Raw genomic sequence first — 18,170 nt, forward strand, 5'->3', positions numbered from 1 at the left:
GTGGGTTGCTTTCAATCCTGTTTCTGTGTATTTACATATATAACAACAAATACTATTTAACATAGTAGAATCAAGATCTAAATATTTTGTGATGTTTTTTGCCTTTAACAATATATTTTGGACATATTTCCACTTTAATGCATATAGGTGTATATTCTTTTGGTGACTGCATAAGTTATATTCTGATTCATTTAACTATTCCTCTGTTGATGAAATATACAGGTTGTTCCAGTTTTCTTACTCTTTAAAACAGTGCTTCAGTGAACATTATTATCACTGCATTTCTATACAAATAATGGAAGTTTCTCTGCAGAATAGATTTGTAGAAAGATTGGATAGTCAAAGTATATACACTTATTAAATTTTTGGTAGATCCCCACAAAGGCTTGGCCATTTTACAAATTTCCAACAGTATGTGACAGTGCTTATTTCTTTGCATCCTTACCCAAATAAGATATTATTAATCTTTTACATTTCCACTCTGCTGGGCAAGAAAAAGATACTTTACTCTTTCAAATGCTTATGGGTTATTTAGTTTTATAAATCACCTATATCATCTGACCATTTTCTCTTGGACTCTATCTTCTTCATATGATTGGAAAAACCATTATATGTATTCTGGATGTTAAACCTTTATCTTATATATACATTGCAAGTATTTTCTGTCACTTGTCTTTTAAATTTATTTGTAGCAAAAAACCTTACCTGTAATTTTAATTTGTAATTTACTTGTCATTTTCAAGAGGTCAGATCTGTCCATCTTTTCTGTTATGGGTTCTGAGAGTTATGTCTCATTTCAGAAGGCTTATGTAAATATTCTCCTTTATTTTCTTCCAGTACTTATATAGGCTAGTTCTACAGCTTTCAACTTTTTTAACTTCCATCTGGAAATTCTTTTATATCTTGCAAGAGAGGGGGATCAAATAATTTTTTCCTTAAAAATGGATAGCTACTTGACCAAGCATCATCTTTTTGCTCTATTTTGAAATACCATCTTTATTGTTAAAATTATTTTCATAAATAAGAGATTTATTTATAGATCCTTCTATCTGTTCCTTTGGTCCTCTTATCTAATCTTCGACCCCTACCATATTGTTTTGATTATCACAAACTCGATGATACGCTTTGATATGTTATAGAGCAAATTCCCTTCCTCTGCCCCCACTCATTTTTTAAAAAATTTTCTCAGCTATTCTTGAACACTTTCTCTTACAAATAAAATTAAGAATCAGCTTGTTAAGTTCTAAAAATCTTTTTTAGGACTTTGTTGAGGTTTTGTTGAATTTAAAACTTAATTTGGGGTGAACTGTTTTGCAACGTCAAAGCCTCTCATTCAGGAAAATGAGATGTGATTCCATTCACTCAAGTCATCTCTTACAGTTGTCATACAGGTGTTAAGTATACTTCTGGGCATTTATATTTTATAATGCTATTATGAGTAAGACTGTTTCAATCAAGTATGCTTCCAACAAAAAGACACAGCAGCCTAGACAAATAGTAAGCAAAATGATTCAAATAACAAGAAGTTGAGAGGTGAGCAGACCCAGCTGTTATGACTCTGCTGTGATTAATGTCAGCAGAGACTTTAGCTCTATCATCCATCTCCTTGCCACTTCATTAGCTCTTCCCATCTGAAGATTGAGGTCTCACTTCACTTCTGGGAAGTTTTCTTCTCTTAACTGCTTGATTATTTTTTCTCTTCCATCCTGCGTTCAGCCCTCTGGAAGCTTGATTAAACATTGGACATTCTGAGTTGATCTTCCATGACTTTAAAATTTTTTTCTTTCATACTTTACACACCTCCATTTTTAAATTCTCTGTTCTGGAAGATTTCCTTAATAATAGCCTCGCCTTGCTAATTTGATCTGCTGCCATATCCATTTTGGTTTCTCTGAGCATTTATTGATTATTTTTATTTCGTGAATTGTTTTCATTTTGACTCTAAAGTGTTTATTCTTTCCTATAGCAGTCTATTCTAGATGCTTTATTCTCCCGGATTTTAAAAAATTCTCTTATGGACCATTTTAGTTTTTTGTAGAGCCATTTCTGTTTATGTTGTTTGTGCTCATTCATCTACAGTTCTTACCATAATTATTTAATTACCTATTAATTACTTCGAGCATCCTACTGCTATTTTACCTATTCACTGTGAATACCAAGTTTCTCTGGGTCTGTTGTTCAAAGTGATTGTCTCCTATATATGTTTTGACTGCAAGTTACATTTCTCCTCCTATTCAATTCAGTCCCTTCTCATTTATATCTCACAATTTCTAGTCTTTTGTTGGTGCCCTCTCATTTGTGAAAAACTAAAAATTAACTTTTGCCAGTTTTAAGGAATTTTCAGTGGGAGAGGATGAACCCATTTATTCTTAGTCCACAATTTTAATCTACTCTCATGGATTTCCTAATGTGATTCTAATCATCATAGGTATTACTATATAATTGAAAAAAAGATAATTTATCTTTGCTACATAGCCTATTTCTTGTTCAAAATCATAGCAACCAAATTTTCAATATTTTTAATAAATTTTTTAGGTCAAGGCTCACTCTTTATTTTCCTCATTCAACAATATTATTCTAGAAGAAAGCAAAAAAAACTCAGAAGGATCAGTATTGTCCCAGGATTTGAAATTTGATGATGAAGTTATAAAAATGGATCCCAGGATCAAGGCCAGACCAAAACTTACTAGTTTGGATGATAAAACAATTCTTTCTCTTGCCAAGACTAGCATTTACAGCCATATTGTGGTGAGTATTATAAGGAATAAAATTTGGGGATGGAAACCTTGAATTCAGAATCATAATCTATCATATGAAGTCTAAAGATATTAAAACACCTATCTGGGGGATCCCTGGGTGGCTCAGCAGTTTGGCGCCTGCCTTTGGCCCAGGGCACGATCCTGGAGTCCCGGGATCGAGTCCCGCGTCAGGCTCCCGGCATGAAGCCTGCTTCTTCCTCTGCCTGTGTCTCTGCCTCTCTCTCTCTCTCTATGTCTATCATAAATAAATAAATAAATAAATAAATAAATAAATAAATAAATAAATAAATAAATAAATCTTCAAAAATTAAAAAACTTTAAAAAATAAAACAATTGTCAGTATTGTCAAAATTAAAAATGAAAAAAAAAGTTAAAAATGCCTTGGGCTTTCCTTTTATGTGGATCTAGATCAGTATTGTCTGGTAGTAATAGAATATGAACCATACGTGTAGTTTTAAATTTTCTATTAGCCGTGTTAAAATTTTTTAATTAAAAGGTAAGATTAATTTTAATCCAATATATCTAAAATATTATCATTTCAGTATACCATCAGTATGAAGAGTCATTAATCGGATAGTTTCAACTAAGTCTTTGATGTTTGGAATATATTTGTCATTTACAGCACTTTCAGACTAATCACATTTTAAGTGCCCTATAGCCACATGTCACTAGTGATTACCATTACAGGACAGCATAGACTTAGAGGACAGCCTTCTAGTTTACAAGGTCTTTTATTTCTGAATAGCAAATAAGCTCTCTTTAAATGATTAAGACAGATAAGATTCAAATCAGTTTCCAGGATTAATCAACATAGACTATCAGAGCTTTATCTTTACAAATTTAATCAACAGAATTTGAGTTACTGTTGAAGCAACTTACTTTATACTGAGGCAATTCTATTGAGATGTTAAGCCTACCTCCATACCTTGACTTTCAGATCTATCTATTTCAAATCTGCTACCATTCTGTCTGAAATACCATTATCACTGACCTAGATTACTGGCCTGGCCTTCTAACAGGACTCTCTGCAATCTACCATCATACCATTGCACAGCTCCAGAAAATGCAATTCACATTATATTCTATTAATGCATTCTTTGGGTGCCATTCATTATCTGATTGAATATAACTCAATATGGGAGTTAGGGAGTGCCTCCTAGAACTGTGCAACAGAGGCCCTGTCCTGCTTTCACTTTGAGCCCCCAACTCATTCTCCATGTTGAAGCTAAAACAATATTTTCAAAAAGCAAATCTGATCATGACATCTCTGTCATCCCTCACCACTCCTACTTGAAATCCTCAAATGATTTTCCATTGTTTTAAAAATAAAACCAAAAATAAAAAAAATAAAAATAAAATCAAAGTCCTTAATATGGTCCATGCGATTTTGCATGCCCTGATCCCTGGCCTACATTTCCAGTCTCTTTTCATATTACCCTCTCTTTAGCTCTCTGTTTTCAGCCTCCTTTCTGTTTCTTAAGTGCATTTTGTCTGCAGCCAACACAGAGCCACTGCATTTGCTAGTCCTCTGCATAGAATATTCTCCCCTGATCCCCTTTTCTTGGTAAACTCCCACACACATTTTAGGTCTATACTGAAGCATTAGATTTTTCTCCTACCTTTGAGTCAAGGCCAGATTCCTTTGTTATATGCTTTGTATCCTTACTAGACTGTAAATTCCACAGGAGCGGAGGCTATGGCTGCTCTCCAATATGTATATCCTCAGTACCAAGGCAACAATGTAAGGTGGTGCAGCATGCATTGCACAAGAGGGCCATATGCAATGGGTACCTTTGAAGTCATAGAGTATCTTTAGTACAATTTTCTGATAATTCTTCATAAAATTTTTTGTACTAACAAAATCAGCATATCCGGACAATTTTCTAAAAGCTAAAAATAAAGGTGTCTCAAGGAAAGGATGAATGCCATTTTCTAATTTACTAATAAACACTGTGTAGACTAGCATCAGCTCTGCCATTTTCTGGCACAATACCTGGCACACCTCAGCTACTCATTAAAAAAAAAAAAAGTATCTTTTCAATGTTTGTAGCAAGTGTTTATTACAGAGAAAGTGGGTTTGATTGAACCTGCAGAAGTAGCCAGCAAATTGATATTTGATTGATACGCTGATAAAAATATTTGAGAAGACAAGTTATTCTCTTTTTTTTTAAGGATTTTATTTATTTATTCATGAGAGACAGAGAGAGAGAGAGAGAAAGGCAGAGACACAGGCAGAGGGAGAAGCAGGCTCCATGCAAGGAGCCCGACATGGGATTCGATCCCAGGTCTCCAGGATCAGGCCCTGGACTGAAGGCGGCGCTAAACCACTGAGCCACCCAGGCTGCCCAACAAGTTATTCTCACATGACGCTATTTATGTGTGTACTGAGCTACAGATAAAAAAAAAATTCAGAAATGATTTTGATCTTGAAAGTCAACCACATTGTTCCAACGTGACATTTCTAGATCGCTTGTTTATGATGACAGTTTTTTCAAGTGACTGTGTGAAACAAAAAGAATGCAAAAATATTTTTTAAAATAATGTGTGGATAGTTTTGAGTTTGCTTCTGAAAATATTTAAAAAACATCTCTTTTCAAGTTGTTTATGGGATTGCTTTTGTCCAACTATATCAGCATTATCTACCAAATCTTAAAGCCTAAAAGATTACGTTTTGACCTTAGTTATTATTAGAGAGGAAGGAAAGTTTCATAATGTGATGACAATATCACCATTTGTATCATAATTATACAGTATAGTGATTGCAGGAACAATTTTTGAGCTGACAGTATGGGGAAATTATCGTCTCTGCACTATAATGTCAGGATTTCATATGTTAGTAATTTATTTTTGATAATAAACCTTTGAAATGAATGAATGAAAGGTTTAATAAATGAATTTTCATTGGATTGAGCTTCTACAACAAATGTTTCTATAGATTTAAAGGGATTAAATAAAAGTTAAACAAAAAATAAAATAGATCCTTTTTATTATCTTTGGTAAAATAATCTTACCAATTTATCTTTTATAAGATAAAAAAAACAGTGAGTATAAAGCTTCAGAATACTCTGGCTTGCTCACAACCTCCACCTGACTGCCTTCATTTAATCAACACTCATAAGAGTGAAAGAACTTTTCATCTTAAATTTGCCTATATGGCTGAAAAGCCAGAAAAACCTTCTAGAGCTTTTAGTAAGAATGCTAGATATTACAATAAGAATGTTTAGCCATCATATCCTTTATTCTCCTTCCTTTGCGCCAGTACGGTAAGAGAAATTCAGGGTACATACCTCTTATTTTCTTTTCAGCTTTCTCCACTAGATGGGGTTTTTTGAGGACATCCATAAAAATAAATAAAATATCTAGAAATAAAGGTGAGAGGTGGGGAGGGATGGGTAAAATATGTGAAGGAGATTAAGAGTATACTTATTCTGATGAGCATTGAGCAATTCTATTGACCATAGAATTGTTGAATCATTACATTATACCCCTGAAACTAATATAATACTGTATGTTAATTTTACTTGAATAAGAAAAATAGAGTTGTTGGTTGCATGTCTGGCTTTTGCAATGATAAATCCATCTAGCATTTACAGAGCATTTGCTATGTTTTAGGCAATGAGGTAAGTATTGGGAGTTCAAAATGAATTAGTTATTTTCCTTGTCTCAAGGACATCATTTTAGTGAAGGAGACAGATATGTAAACAAACATAGAAAGCTTGAGGTTGCTGGGAGAGCTCCACAGAAAGAGAAAAGTTTTGTGCAGATTTTCAAAGGATACGAGAAATTTAGTTGTTTACATCTTCTAGGCAGAGGAATTACTCTATTTAGAAGCCCATGGTTTGAAAGATCCTAGAGTTATCAGGGAACCATAGGATGACTGCTGGTAGGAGGGTAAAGGGGTAGGTTGGAATACAAGGAAGATAAATGAGGCTCTGGCTAGAAGAGTAGGAGGTTATACCACAACAGGATGGATTTTTGAAGGCAAATTATAAACTTTACATTTTCTTTAAGAAACAGGTTCTGTGTTTTTAAAGACCTCCACTTTGGCAATTTGTGGTTAGATTTGAGAGACCGATGTATAGATATCCATTGGAAACTACAGCAGTGGTCCAAAGAACAAATAGTAGTCTAAACTAGGCACTTGTAGTGGTAATGGTTTGAGAAGCATTTCTAGAATCAAATGTATATGGAGAAGAGGTAAAGGGAGTAGTCAACAATATCTGTTGGACAGTGAAACTTAATCAGGACTAAAAAACTAGACTGCCAGGCACATATATATAGGGAAAATGATGAATTCATTTTGGACATGTTAAGCAAAAGGTATCTGTAGAATCTATCATGGATGTTACCTATATGTGACCTGTAGAATAAACTACTCTGCGTAAATTGATCTTACAATTTCTTAACAGTTTATTTAACCAGTTTTGACAACTATATGACATTTAGATGTTTCTCCCTGCCAGGAATGTATGTTATGTCCACAGTATAATAAGGTATAAGATGGTGGTGGTGAGTGAAGAGAGTTGGGAGGTAGACACTTGATTTTCTTATAATACCCATTTGTTGTGAATATTGCAGTCAATTATATTAATACATTTTCTTGTGCCACTACTTATGCTGTAGACTATGCATAAATGTAACCTTCACTTGATATCATTCACAATGGTTTTGTCTAAAGACAGAAAAATACGTCATCATCAGGATATCCCCCAAATGTAAAACTGTAATAACACTTATTCATATTGAGGCCAGGATCAAATGGACAGGGAAAGTCTAGGCCAATTTCTGATTATGCAAAACACTTTCCTGCCTCCTCCTTTGAGCATCTGTCCTCCTGCTTTCACATCCTCACCCTTTGCTCCTTAGTCCAGTGCCCTCCCTCCTACAGTTTCCTGCAGTCAAGGTACAGCCTTGCCATCTTCTCTCTTGAGAGGTATCCTAATCAATACCCCAAATCCTCAGGGCCTACATTGTTCGCTGGCTAGCCTGAGAAATAGACATGCCCCAGTAAATACTTTAACAATGTATTTACCTGTTTTCTAAAAGAATTTTTAGACCAAGTGGAAAATCAAATCAATCCAGAACAGGGTCCAATAATGCTATTATAAACTCTACCTTCTAAAATCATACATTAGATTTATTTCTTATTGGCTCTCTCTTAATGTTATTTAAATAACTATGATGTAGAACATAATCTTATTTTTTATTTACATTTCATTTTATTTCAGAGTCTGAATCTCCATGGAAACAGCTTGAGTAAACTTAAAGATCTCTCCAAGTTAACAGGACTTCGAAAACTTAATATCAGCTTTAATGAATTTACTTGTTTAGATGATGTATACCACTTGGTAAGAACTGTCCTTTTGAAATTATTTAAGTAAAATAAAATGATCAATTTAATAGATAAAGGTCCCAAGCCACTGACCTAACTTTTCAGAATATATTGTCATTCTCAGCTCTTATTCATTCCCTACCTCCTTTCAACCATATCAAAGCCCTTGCATTGCTGTTTCTCCCACTGTGGTGGGATCTGTTGCTTTGCTTACTGACCTTAATTTTTAGTACTAAATCCTCATCCTTGTTTCTTTTAGTAAGCTGAAGTCCTGTTTAACAAATCCCTGATAGTCTGGGTTTGATATGTAGGTGAAGAAAAAAAGTACTTTAATAGTGGTCCCAAGATCATGTAAATCATTGACATTTTTTATTTAACTTTTTTCTGATGATTTTCCAGTGGTTCCAGAGGTTAATGACAGTCATGATTTTGCTTAGGCACAAAATTTAAAGAACAAACTCTTGGGGTTCCTGGGTAGCTCAGTTAGTTAAGCATCCAGCTCTTGATTTCGGCTCAGGTCATGATTTTGGGGTCCTGAGATTGAGCTCCAAATTGGGCTCAGCAGAGAGTTTGCTCGAGATTCTTTCTCTCCCCCTCTCTCTTGAAAATAAATAAATATTTTTTGAAAAGAGTAAACTCTTGGGGTAGCCCTGGTGGTGCAGCGGTTTAGCGCTGCCTGCAGCCCAGGGTGTGATCCTGGAGACCCGGGATCGAGTCCCACATCGGGCTCCCTGCGTGGAGCCTGCTTCTCCCTCTGCCTGTGTCTCTGCCTCTCTGTGTGTGTCTCTCTATGAATAAATAAATAAAATCTTTAACAAAAAAAAAGTAAACTCTTAAGTCACACAAGGCACTTGGATAGTGAGTGAACTTAGCCAGCTGCTCAGCATATAATTTGCAGCACAGTTTCATTGTTCTCCTTAGATGGAAAGATATTCTTTTATTTTTTAAATTTTTAAAAAATTTATCTATTCATGAGAGACACAGAGAGGCAGAGACACAGGCAGAGGGAGAAGTAGGCTCTATGCAGGGAGCCTGACGTGGGACTCGATCCTGGGTCTCCAGGATCACGCCCTGGGCTGAAGGCAGCACTAAACCACTGAGCCACCCGGGCTGCCCAAAAGATTTTCTTTTAACTTTGTAGTTACACAGCCTATTTATTGGATTAATACGACTGTGACCATTTTACAGACAAGAGAACTGGACAGATTTTTATGCCCACGTGGTATTTTCAAACTTTAAGATTAGCAAAGGTAGCTAGATATAAACTTCTCAAACATCAGGTATCTGATGTATAAATAAATGTCTCAAAAAATGACTGTGGGGATGTTAGGGGTGGGGTGATCAGAGAGAGGAGGTACTCTGTATATTTTTTCACCTTTTTATTGTAAAAACACAGATACTGAAAACTACATTGCATGTGGTTCAGTAAATTATTATAAGGTGAATGTGCTTGTTTCTAGCACCCAGGTCAAGAAATAGAAATTTGTAACCTACATCATAAGCCCCTTCTATATATTCCCCTTCCCTTCAAGAAATCATTATCTTGACTTTATAGTAATCCTCTCCCTGCATTTCCCCCCATATTTCCATCACCCAAAAGCATATCCCCAGTTTGGTTTTGCTATCCTAAAAATTGTGTAAATCTCTTTTAATTTATAGATTTCCTTATAAATTTCCTTTCTATTCCCTCTGTCCCTTTTCACTCCCCATAGTTTATCTGTAGAAATACGTCGACCTTCCAATCCCCAAAGTGTCCCACGGTCTGGACTCTGCTGATTTGCTTATAATAAAACCCTACATGCCCTCCACCCTCCATATTTTCTGTAAACTAGCAACTAGATCCAGAGATTGGGACTTGGGTTCTGTTCCTCTGGCAAGACTGTGTAGGAAGCAGAAGATCCTTGTTGACTTACTTTTCTGATGCCAGTAGCTATTATTAATGCCTATATCAATTAATTCATCAATGATTACAAAATGGCAATATTCTTATTCTGTCATTTCTTTTTCATTTATTAGTTGGAATATTTTTGGATAGACATTTCCCCTTATCTGTTAGTTGGTTACCAGTGGTACCAGTCATACAGAAAATGCAGAATAACGGCACCTGGTTGGCTCAGTCGGTAAAGCATGCAACTCTTGATCTTGGGTTGTGAGTTTGAGCCCCATGCTGGGTGCAGGAATTACCTAAAGAAAAAGGGAAAAAGTGCAGAATAGATGCTTATTTGCTTTTATTTACCGTTTTGAAGATAATGAATTGGTTCTTTGTGATTTCCCAAAGATGAGCAATTCCTTTTTTAATATCACTAGGAATGGAGAGACTTAAATAGATTTGATGAGAGTCCATCCATTGCAATTATTATCATGATTGAAGCTCAGATTGTCTCATCCTTAGCCAATGGGAGCATTTTAAAGTTAGTTTCTTTTGCCATGATCCTAGTGGTCTCTGATAGCTTCTTTACCACCTGGCATAAAAGATATTCCACATACATTTTCTGTATTTTCTTTGTAGACATGGGATCAGCTATTTCTTCAAGGAGCCCTAGTTTCTTTCTTTCTTTCTTTTTTTTTTTTTTTTTTTAGATTTTATTTAATAAATTAGGAGAAAGAGAGTACAAGCACTAGTGAGGGGAGACGCAGAGATGGGGAGAAAAGGAGAATCTCCAGTAGACTCTCCACTAAGTACAGAGCCCGACTGGAGCTTAATCCCATGACCCTGAAGCCATAACCTGAGCTGAAACCATGACCTGAGCTGAAACCAAGAGTCGGATGCTTAACCAACTGAGCCACCCAGGTACCCCCTTTCTTTTCTTCTTTTAAACTGGAACTTTTTAGCTATTTTTCTGTTTCCTTGCTTTGGTTTTCTTCAGGGATTCACATTATCCATATGCTGAATCTTTAGCTATCTTCACTGTCTATCACTTTCTCTTGAGTCCTTTTTATCTCTTAATTTAAAGTTTCAAATTGATTTGATTTTATAGTTTTTCTTTTTTTTACCTTCTGTGTCAAAGCATTATCTATTGTGTTTAATTGCTTTTGTGTTTGACTATTTAGTCTTTGTTTCTGAAATGCTTTTATTTTATTTCAAATTCTTTTCTGGGTTCTTTTACCTCACTGCTGAGTTTTTCTAATCCATATTTGTTATTTTATGTTTTGTATCATTAACATCTTTTTGCTTGTCTTAAAACAGTTAATAGTAATAAATTTCGAGCATATCTTTCTGGTGTACTTTTATTGCCCACACCAATGTCTCTCTCTTTTTCCGCACCCCCATCTCCCTCCCTCTCCTTCCCACTCCTGTGCTAGCTTTCCTAGCTTTGTCTGGGATTTGATCTCAATACTTTTCTGTTGCTCATTTTTTAGTGAAGTTAGTTTTTTTTTAACTTTTAAAATGAAGTGAGGTTTGGGAAAGCTTTCCTACCTTCACAGATCTCCCTCTCTTGTTTATATGGGCTTAAAAAAAACCTGTAGTGAGATTTCCTGAGTCTATTCCCTTCTCCTCCTCCTCCTCCTCCTTCTTCTTTTCTATTCTATTCCCTTCTTCTACTTTGTCTCTCTCTCTCTCTCTCTCTCTCTCCTCTTTTGCTCTTTTTTCTTTTTTTGCCTGTTTAATTTTTTACTTAACCTCAACAGTTGCTTCTTTGAGAAGGATTCTGTTCTAGAAGGGAGCCCTGGTAGGGCAGTTTTAGGGATGGTAAGTGCTATACCACTCCAGCTGCTTCAGACCTTTCTCCTGTGGGTCCCAGGTTTTCATCTGGCAAAACTCCTCCCAGCTGTATCATATTGGTTCCAAACTTTCCAGGAAACATTGGCTGGCTATATGGGGGCTCTTTTGTTCTTAGGATCAGATACTGCCCTGATACTTCCTTCTTCCTCTCACATAGACATGGATACTATGTAGATCTTATTGTTGGTGGTTTATCCTTACAACTTCTTTGGAGGCTTATGAGGCTACCTTGTCACGTAACTTTGTTAGAAATGTCCATAGAATTTGGGTTTTATGTATTTATTCTGTTTTCATGTGGGGTTTCAGAGAGATTGAAAACGTGCTGCCAGTACTGAGCTTTGTATGTATGTTTAATATGAATTATGGAGATGCCTGGGTGGCTCAGTCAGGTAAGCGTCTGCCTTCGGCTCAGGTCATGATCCCAGGGTCCTGGGATAGAACCCTGCATCAGGCTCCCTGCTCAGTGGCGAGCCTGCTTCTCCTTCTTCCTCTCCATTTCCCCAACTTGTGCTCTCTGGCTTTCTCTATTTCTCTGTCAAATAAATAAATAAAATAATTTTTAAAAATATATGAATTATGTTTATCCTGGCATTATAAAAGGCTATGATCTAATTTCATCACTTGCCTGTCATTCCTATTGTCTTCTAAGGTTTTTTTTTTATGCTTTTTATTTATTCATGAGAGAAACAGAGAGAGAGAGATGGGGGGGGGGGGGGAGAAGCAGGCTCCATGCAGGGAGCCCGGCATGGAACTCGATCCCAGGACTCCAGGATCATGCCCTAGGCCAAAGGCAGGTGCTAAACCACTGACCCACCCAGGGATCCCCTAAGGTTTTTTTTTTTAAGATTTTATTTATTTATTCATGAGAGACAGAGAGAGAGGCAGAGACAGGCAGAGGGAGAAGTGGGGGGGAGCCTGATATGGGACTCGATTCCCGAACTGGGATCACGCCCTGAGCCAAAGGCAGACACTCAACCACTGAGCCACCCAGGCATCCCTATCTTCTAAAATTTTTAATTTGCTTTTGAGATATCTCATTTTTATTATCATTTCCCTTAAGCATGTCTCTAACATGGAGAGTTTCCCTTCTTGTGTGTCAGAAGTTGCTTCTATTAGGTTGCAGAAAGTAAATATATTGTTCTTAAATGTTCATCATCCAGACCTTGACTTTTAAATCAAAATACCCAACATAACATTGCTTATATAATGGAAGACTTAGGCTTCATTAATGGTGGAAAAAGATATACACAATATGGTATTTATAGAGTTTTTAAAACTCTAAACAAGACATCCATATAAGATAAACTTAAAAGTCCTAAGCTGCATGTTTGTCATTCTCTTACCTGAACTATCAGGAAAAGAGAGTATCTAAGAGAAAGGAACAGGAAGAGATTTTTTTTTTCTCCGAAAATAGTTCCACCACAGTCAGAGTTGGCCAGAGAAAGACAGATATGTATGGCTATTTGCAATCTTATTGTAGATTATGTGCCAATTTTTTTTGAGATAATAGTTCCATTTTATCTTTTCCAATGAAAAATATATTGCTAAAGTGTCCCTGATGTCTAGAGAGAGCTAATTTATACTTAGAGAATGAACCTTATCTCTAAGAATACTGAAAAGAGGTGTTGTAGGTTTCAGTCTTTGTAAGCTGGCTTTAGTGTATTATAATTTAAGAAAGACAAACTGAAGTACAAAAATATTAAGACCCCTGCTACCAAACTGAAAATATTGTTCCATGAATATCTACCGAGTTCATAGAGTCTATTTTATCCCGTGGGAATATAAACATGAAGGCCCCATCCCCATTTTCAAGGAAAGAAGGCAGTTATCTTTTTATGATGTATGGTTCCCTCTCCCTCTGCCTGCCACTCCCCTTTGCTTGTGCACCCTCCCTCTTTCTCTGTCAAATGAATAAATAAAATGTTAAAAAAAAGAAAATTTTATTTGTAACAAATTAAAGTCTTAAAGACTTCTTCTTCTTCTTTTTTTTTTTTTTTTTTTTTTTAGATTTTATTTATTTATCTAAGAAAAAGAGAGCTCAACCAAGAGGAGAGAGGGGGATGGGGAGATGGAGAACCATTCTCCCCGCTGAGCAAGGAGCCCAAAGCCAGACTCTATCCCAGGATTCTGGGATCATGACCTGAACCAAAGGCAGATGCTCAACCAACTGAGCCATCCAGTTGCCCCTGAAATCTTAAAGACTTCTTAAAAATAATTAAATGAAGATCTGAACAGATAAATGGCTAAAGATAAGAAACAATAAACAAAAAAAATTTTTAAATGACTAATACAAAACTTAGGAAAGATGTTCAACTTCACTGGTAATAAGCAATGTAAATTTTAAAAAGGCAGTTGAATTAGTATTTAAGAAAATGACCATTCCCATATTCTACTGTTGGAAGAAAAAATTGGTACAAACTTCCTTGAAAATTATTTAGCAGCATTTATCAAAAATCTTAACAATATAGGGATGCCTCAGTTGATTGAGCATCGGACTCTTGATCTCAGCTGACAGTCATGAGTTTGAGCCCTGTATTGGGCTCTGCACTGGACATGGAGCTTACTTCAAAGAAAAAGAAAATGTAAAAAAAAAAAATCTAACAATATAGAAATCCTTAAAACTAATAATCTCATTTCTAAAAATCTTTTCTGAAAAAATAGTAGAGTCTTAGTTAAAGTATCATGATTATGGATGTTTGTTGTCATGTTGCCAATAATTAAAGCCACATAATTGTTCATAGTAAAATGTTTAAAATAATCCTAATAATTCACTCATTAAAATATTATACAATCGTGAAAAACAATTTTGAAGAATATTTAATGATGTGTGAATGTTAAAGGGATACAAATTTCTATATAATACAGTCTGTTTTATGTAAGAAAATATGTGCATATAATTTAAAAACAGATTTTCAGTGGTTCCTTCTGAGCAATAGAATTATATGTGCTTTCTATTTTTCTTTCAATTTTTTTATATTTCCCAAATTTCCAATTTAGAATGTGCATAAATTTAATGATTTTCAAATTATTAAAAGTCATGTACTTTTAAAAGAGAGAATTATAGAATAGGCCTAATTTCTACCTCTAAAGATGAACCTTTTTTAGCCAGACTATGTATGGGTTTAATGGTATAAGTCAGTGCCCAGATAGCATTATGTGTAATTCTTTGTTTGTTAGGGACAAATTATCTTGTCAGTTACTCTTCACCTTCTTTTCTATGAAAACAAACACGGTCACTGTATATTATAAGGGTGAAGTGAGAATAAGAAAAGTCTACAAATAAAATGCCTGTAGCTCTTTGGGATAATACATAGACTGATACCATAATTGCAATATATCTACTTTGTAGGTTTTCTGTAAGAATTACCAAAAATTATATAAAGTACTTAGTGAATCTTAGAGAAAATAACTCTGTAAATACAATCTATGATCCTTTTTTGCACCACTTCTGTTTGTATGTTTTGCAGTATAACCTTGAATATTTGGATGCAAGCCATAACCATGTGATAACCCTGGAGGGATTTAGAGGTCTGATGAAACTGAAGCACTTAGACTTGAGCTGGAATCAACTGAAAAAATCTGGTGATGAAATAAATATGTTATGCAAACACACCACAAGCCTTCTTACTCTTGATATTAGGCATAATCCATGGCAAAAGGTATGCAGCAGATGTGTTTATAAAAAAGCAAACGATCATTTTTATTTCAAAGCCAGTTTCTTACTACCATTCAGTAATAGCCAGAAATAGGCAAACTATCTGTGTTTTGTTAGAATTCCTTTAAGTATTTCATAAGCTGAATTTAGTGTAGTGATCAAATGAATCAAATATTACATAAGAAAAGATTTTTTTGATAAGCTCTAATAGCTTGAGAGTATTATGGCTTAAAGAGTGTTAGATACCACTGCCATTTACAATCCTTGGGAGAATTTATATAGTTCAGTGTGCTAATAAAACCTATGGTAATGAGGCAGTGGGGTCAAGGATAATAGAATACAGTGACAGAGACATACCATTACAGGGGAACAAATTTGTCACTTCCCATGATGAACCTGTATTATAAAGGCTTATGTTCTGCTGTAAATGGAAATTTGATTGAACACTTATTTTTTTCTCATCACAAAAAGACATAGATTCATGCTAGAAATTTCAGTATCAATAGTTAGGTTTAAGAATCTTCAAGTATTTAAAATAAGCCCCAACTTTATATATTCAAAAATCCTCCTTTGCTTTTCAAAAATATATATGACTGTGTTCAACGTTTTCAAAAAAGGCTAATGATTGGTTCTATTAAATTCGCCATATTACTGTGTTTACATTGTTGTATCTCTTCCTTCTTGCTCAGAAGAATTGAAGGATATTTTTCTTTTGCCAAAGTAAACCCAGAATGTGCCTGGACATAGTACAGCTATCTTCCTGTTGCCAAACTAAATGTCAAAGATCGATACAGAATCACAAATAGAGCTGACTAACTGCTGATCTGGATAAGCAGAGACACTGCAATTCTCTGAACACTTTTTTCACCATACTTTTCAACAGGTTATAGGACTTCCCTTCCTTCATAAGAATAGAGCCATCTACCTTCAAACAAAACAGATTAGTTCTTAAATATAATTTAAGTTCAGCTATTAAAGTACTAAGTTAAGCCCTTATTTGTAGATATATCTAATAAAGTGGGAGATGCATAATTTTGAATTACATGGGAAGGAATGAAGAAGCACTCCTTTCCATGCCATAATATATATATATATTTTGTAAAAATTAACTTTTTGTTATTTTTCCCAAGCCAGCCACATTAAGGCTGAGTGTTATTGGCAGATTAAAGACTCTCACTCATTTAGATGGACTCCTCATTTCTGAAGAAGAAGCAACAGCAGCTATGAAATTTATTACTGGAACAAAGATTACTCAGGTTGGGTTTTACTGTCTAATATTTCCTGTGCAATTTAGAATATACAAATTATATTGTCCATACTCTTGCTTTGTTATTAAGATGTTGTATGCTCTCTTAGCATTCTAATAAAAAAGTCAGTTAATATATAACAATCATACACCTGAACTTTTTTTCCTGTTTAAATATATCCCGTTTAAATACCAGCTGATTGTGTGGATACTCATCCCTAATGCACTACCCTAAAAATCAACAAAAATTCCTCTAGGGTAACTTTTTTTCCTAGTCAACCTGAACTCACCAGAGTCCTTTATAGAAATGAAAATAACTTACTGTGGATAAGGTAAGCTTAGAGGCCTTAATAAAGCACTTAGTGAACTACCTACCTAGTATTGGTATGATATGTATCTGGAAAAAAACAAAATAAAAAACACATAACCTATTAACTTGGGGTGCATGGAGAAAGTTCATATTATCCAGATTAAGAATGCTATACTTTGGCCAAAGTAGCTTCATCTTAAATATCTTTACTCTAGTTCTCTAGCTATTTACTCTTTGTGAGATATTTGAGTATTAGTTCCTTAATATGATGTTTAATTTGGGATCTATTCAAAATGAAGGAAAGAACTTCCTTTGTCAATAAAAATATATTTAATTCCTGAAGAAGAGCTGGGGATTTATCCTACCAGAAATCAAAACTTACAAAATCACTGAAGACAATAGACTTGGAGCACCTAGGTGGGTCAGTTGGTTAAGTGTCTGACTCTTGATTTTCAGCTCAGGTCTTGATCTCAGGGTCAATGAGTTCAAGCCCCACATTGGCCTCCATGCTGGGTGTGGAGCCTACTTTTAAAAAAAAGGTAGATTCGGCACAGACCAAGAGAACAGAACCAATATAGACCCATATATACACGGAAACTTGATAAATAACAAACTGAGCTACCTTTACAGATCAGGAAGGCTAGTCAATAAAAGGCACTGGGACAGGTCCATTAAGGACTTGACTGTAAAAGTCAAAATCAAGAATCCTTTAGAAGTAAAGATCAGAGATTATCATTATGACTTTGAATGAGAGAAGAATTTATTACTCAAGAAAACAACATAAATATAAAAGACTGGATTTGTCTATGTTAAAATTAATATATCTGTTCCATAAAGGGCACACCATAAAGAAAGAGAAAAAGCAAGCTACATACTGGGAGAAAAATTTGCAACACATCTAACTGACAAAAGATGTTATTTACATATCCAGAACATATCCGAAAAAAGACAACCAATCAAACAGAAAAATAGGCAAAAGATACTGGAGAGGAAATCAGAACAGCCAAATAACAGGAAAAGATGCTTCACCACATTAGCATTCAAGAAAATAAACATTAAAACCACATAATCTACCAATTTATAGCCACCAGTTGGCAATTTTAGTAAGTTTTGATTTCTGGGAGGGTAAATCCCCAACTCTTCT

At 35.0% G+C, this 18,170-nt stretch overlaps 1 protein-coding gene across 3 annotated transcripts in view; it reads left to right on the forward strand.

The window, feature by feature from the left end:
• Window positions 1-18,170, forward strand: part of LRRC9 (leucine rich repeat containing 9) — a 157,879-nt gene that overhangs the window by 51,214 nt on the left and 88,495 nt on the right. For all 3 annotated transcript variants that reach the window (XM_038544856.1, XM_038544857.1, XM_038544858.1), the window contains 4 exons: window positions 2,536-2,748; window positions 7,988-8,107; window positions 15,283-15,474; window positions 16,601-16,726. In XM_038544856.1, coding sequence (XP_038400784.1) covers window positions 2,536-2,748; window positions 7,988-8,107; window positions 15,283-15,474; window positions 16,601-16,726 — 651 coding nt within the window. The remainder of the gene's footprint in view (window positions 1-2,535; window positions 2,749-7,987; window positions 8,108-15,282; window positions 15,475-16,600; window positions 16,727-18,170) is intronic.

The sequence above is a fragment of the Canis lupus genome, chromosome 8, assembly GCF_011100685.1.
Source record: "Canis lupus familiaris isolate Mischka breed German Shepherd chromosome 8, alternate assembly UU_Cfam_GSD_1.0, whole genome shotgun sequence".
Taxonomy (NCBI): domain Eukaryota; kingdom Metazoa; phylum Chordata; class Mammalia; order Carnivora; family Canidae; genus Canis; species Canis lupus.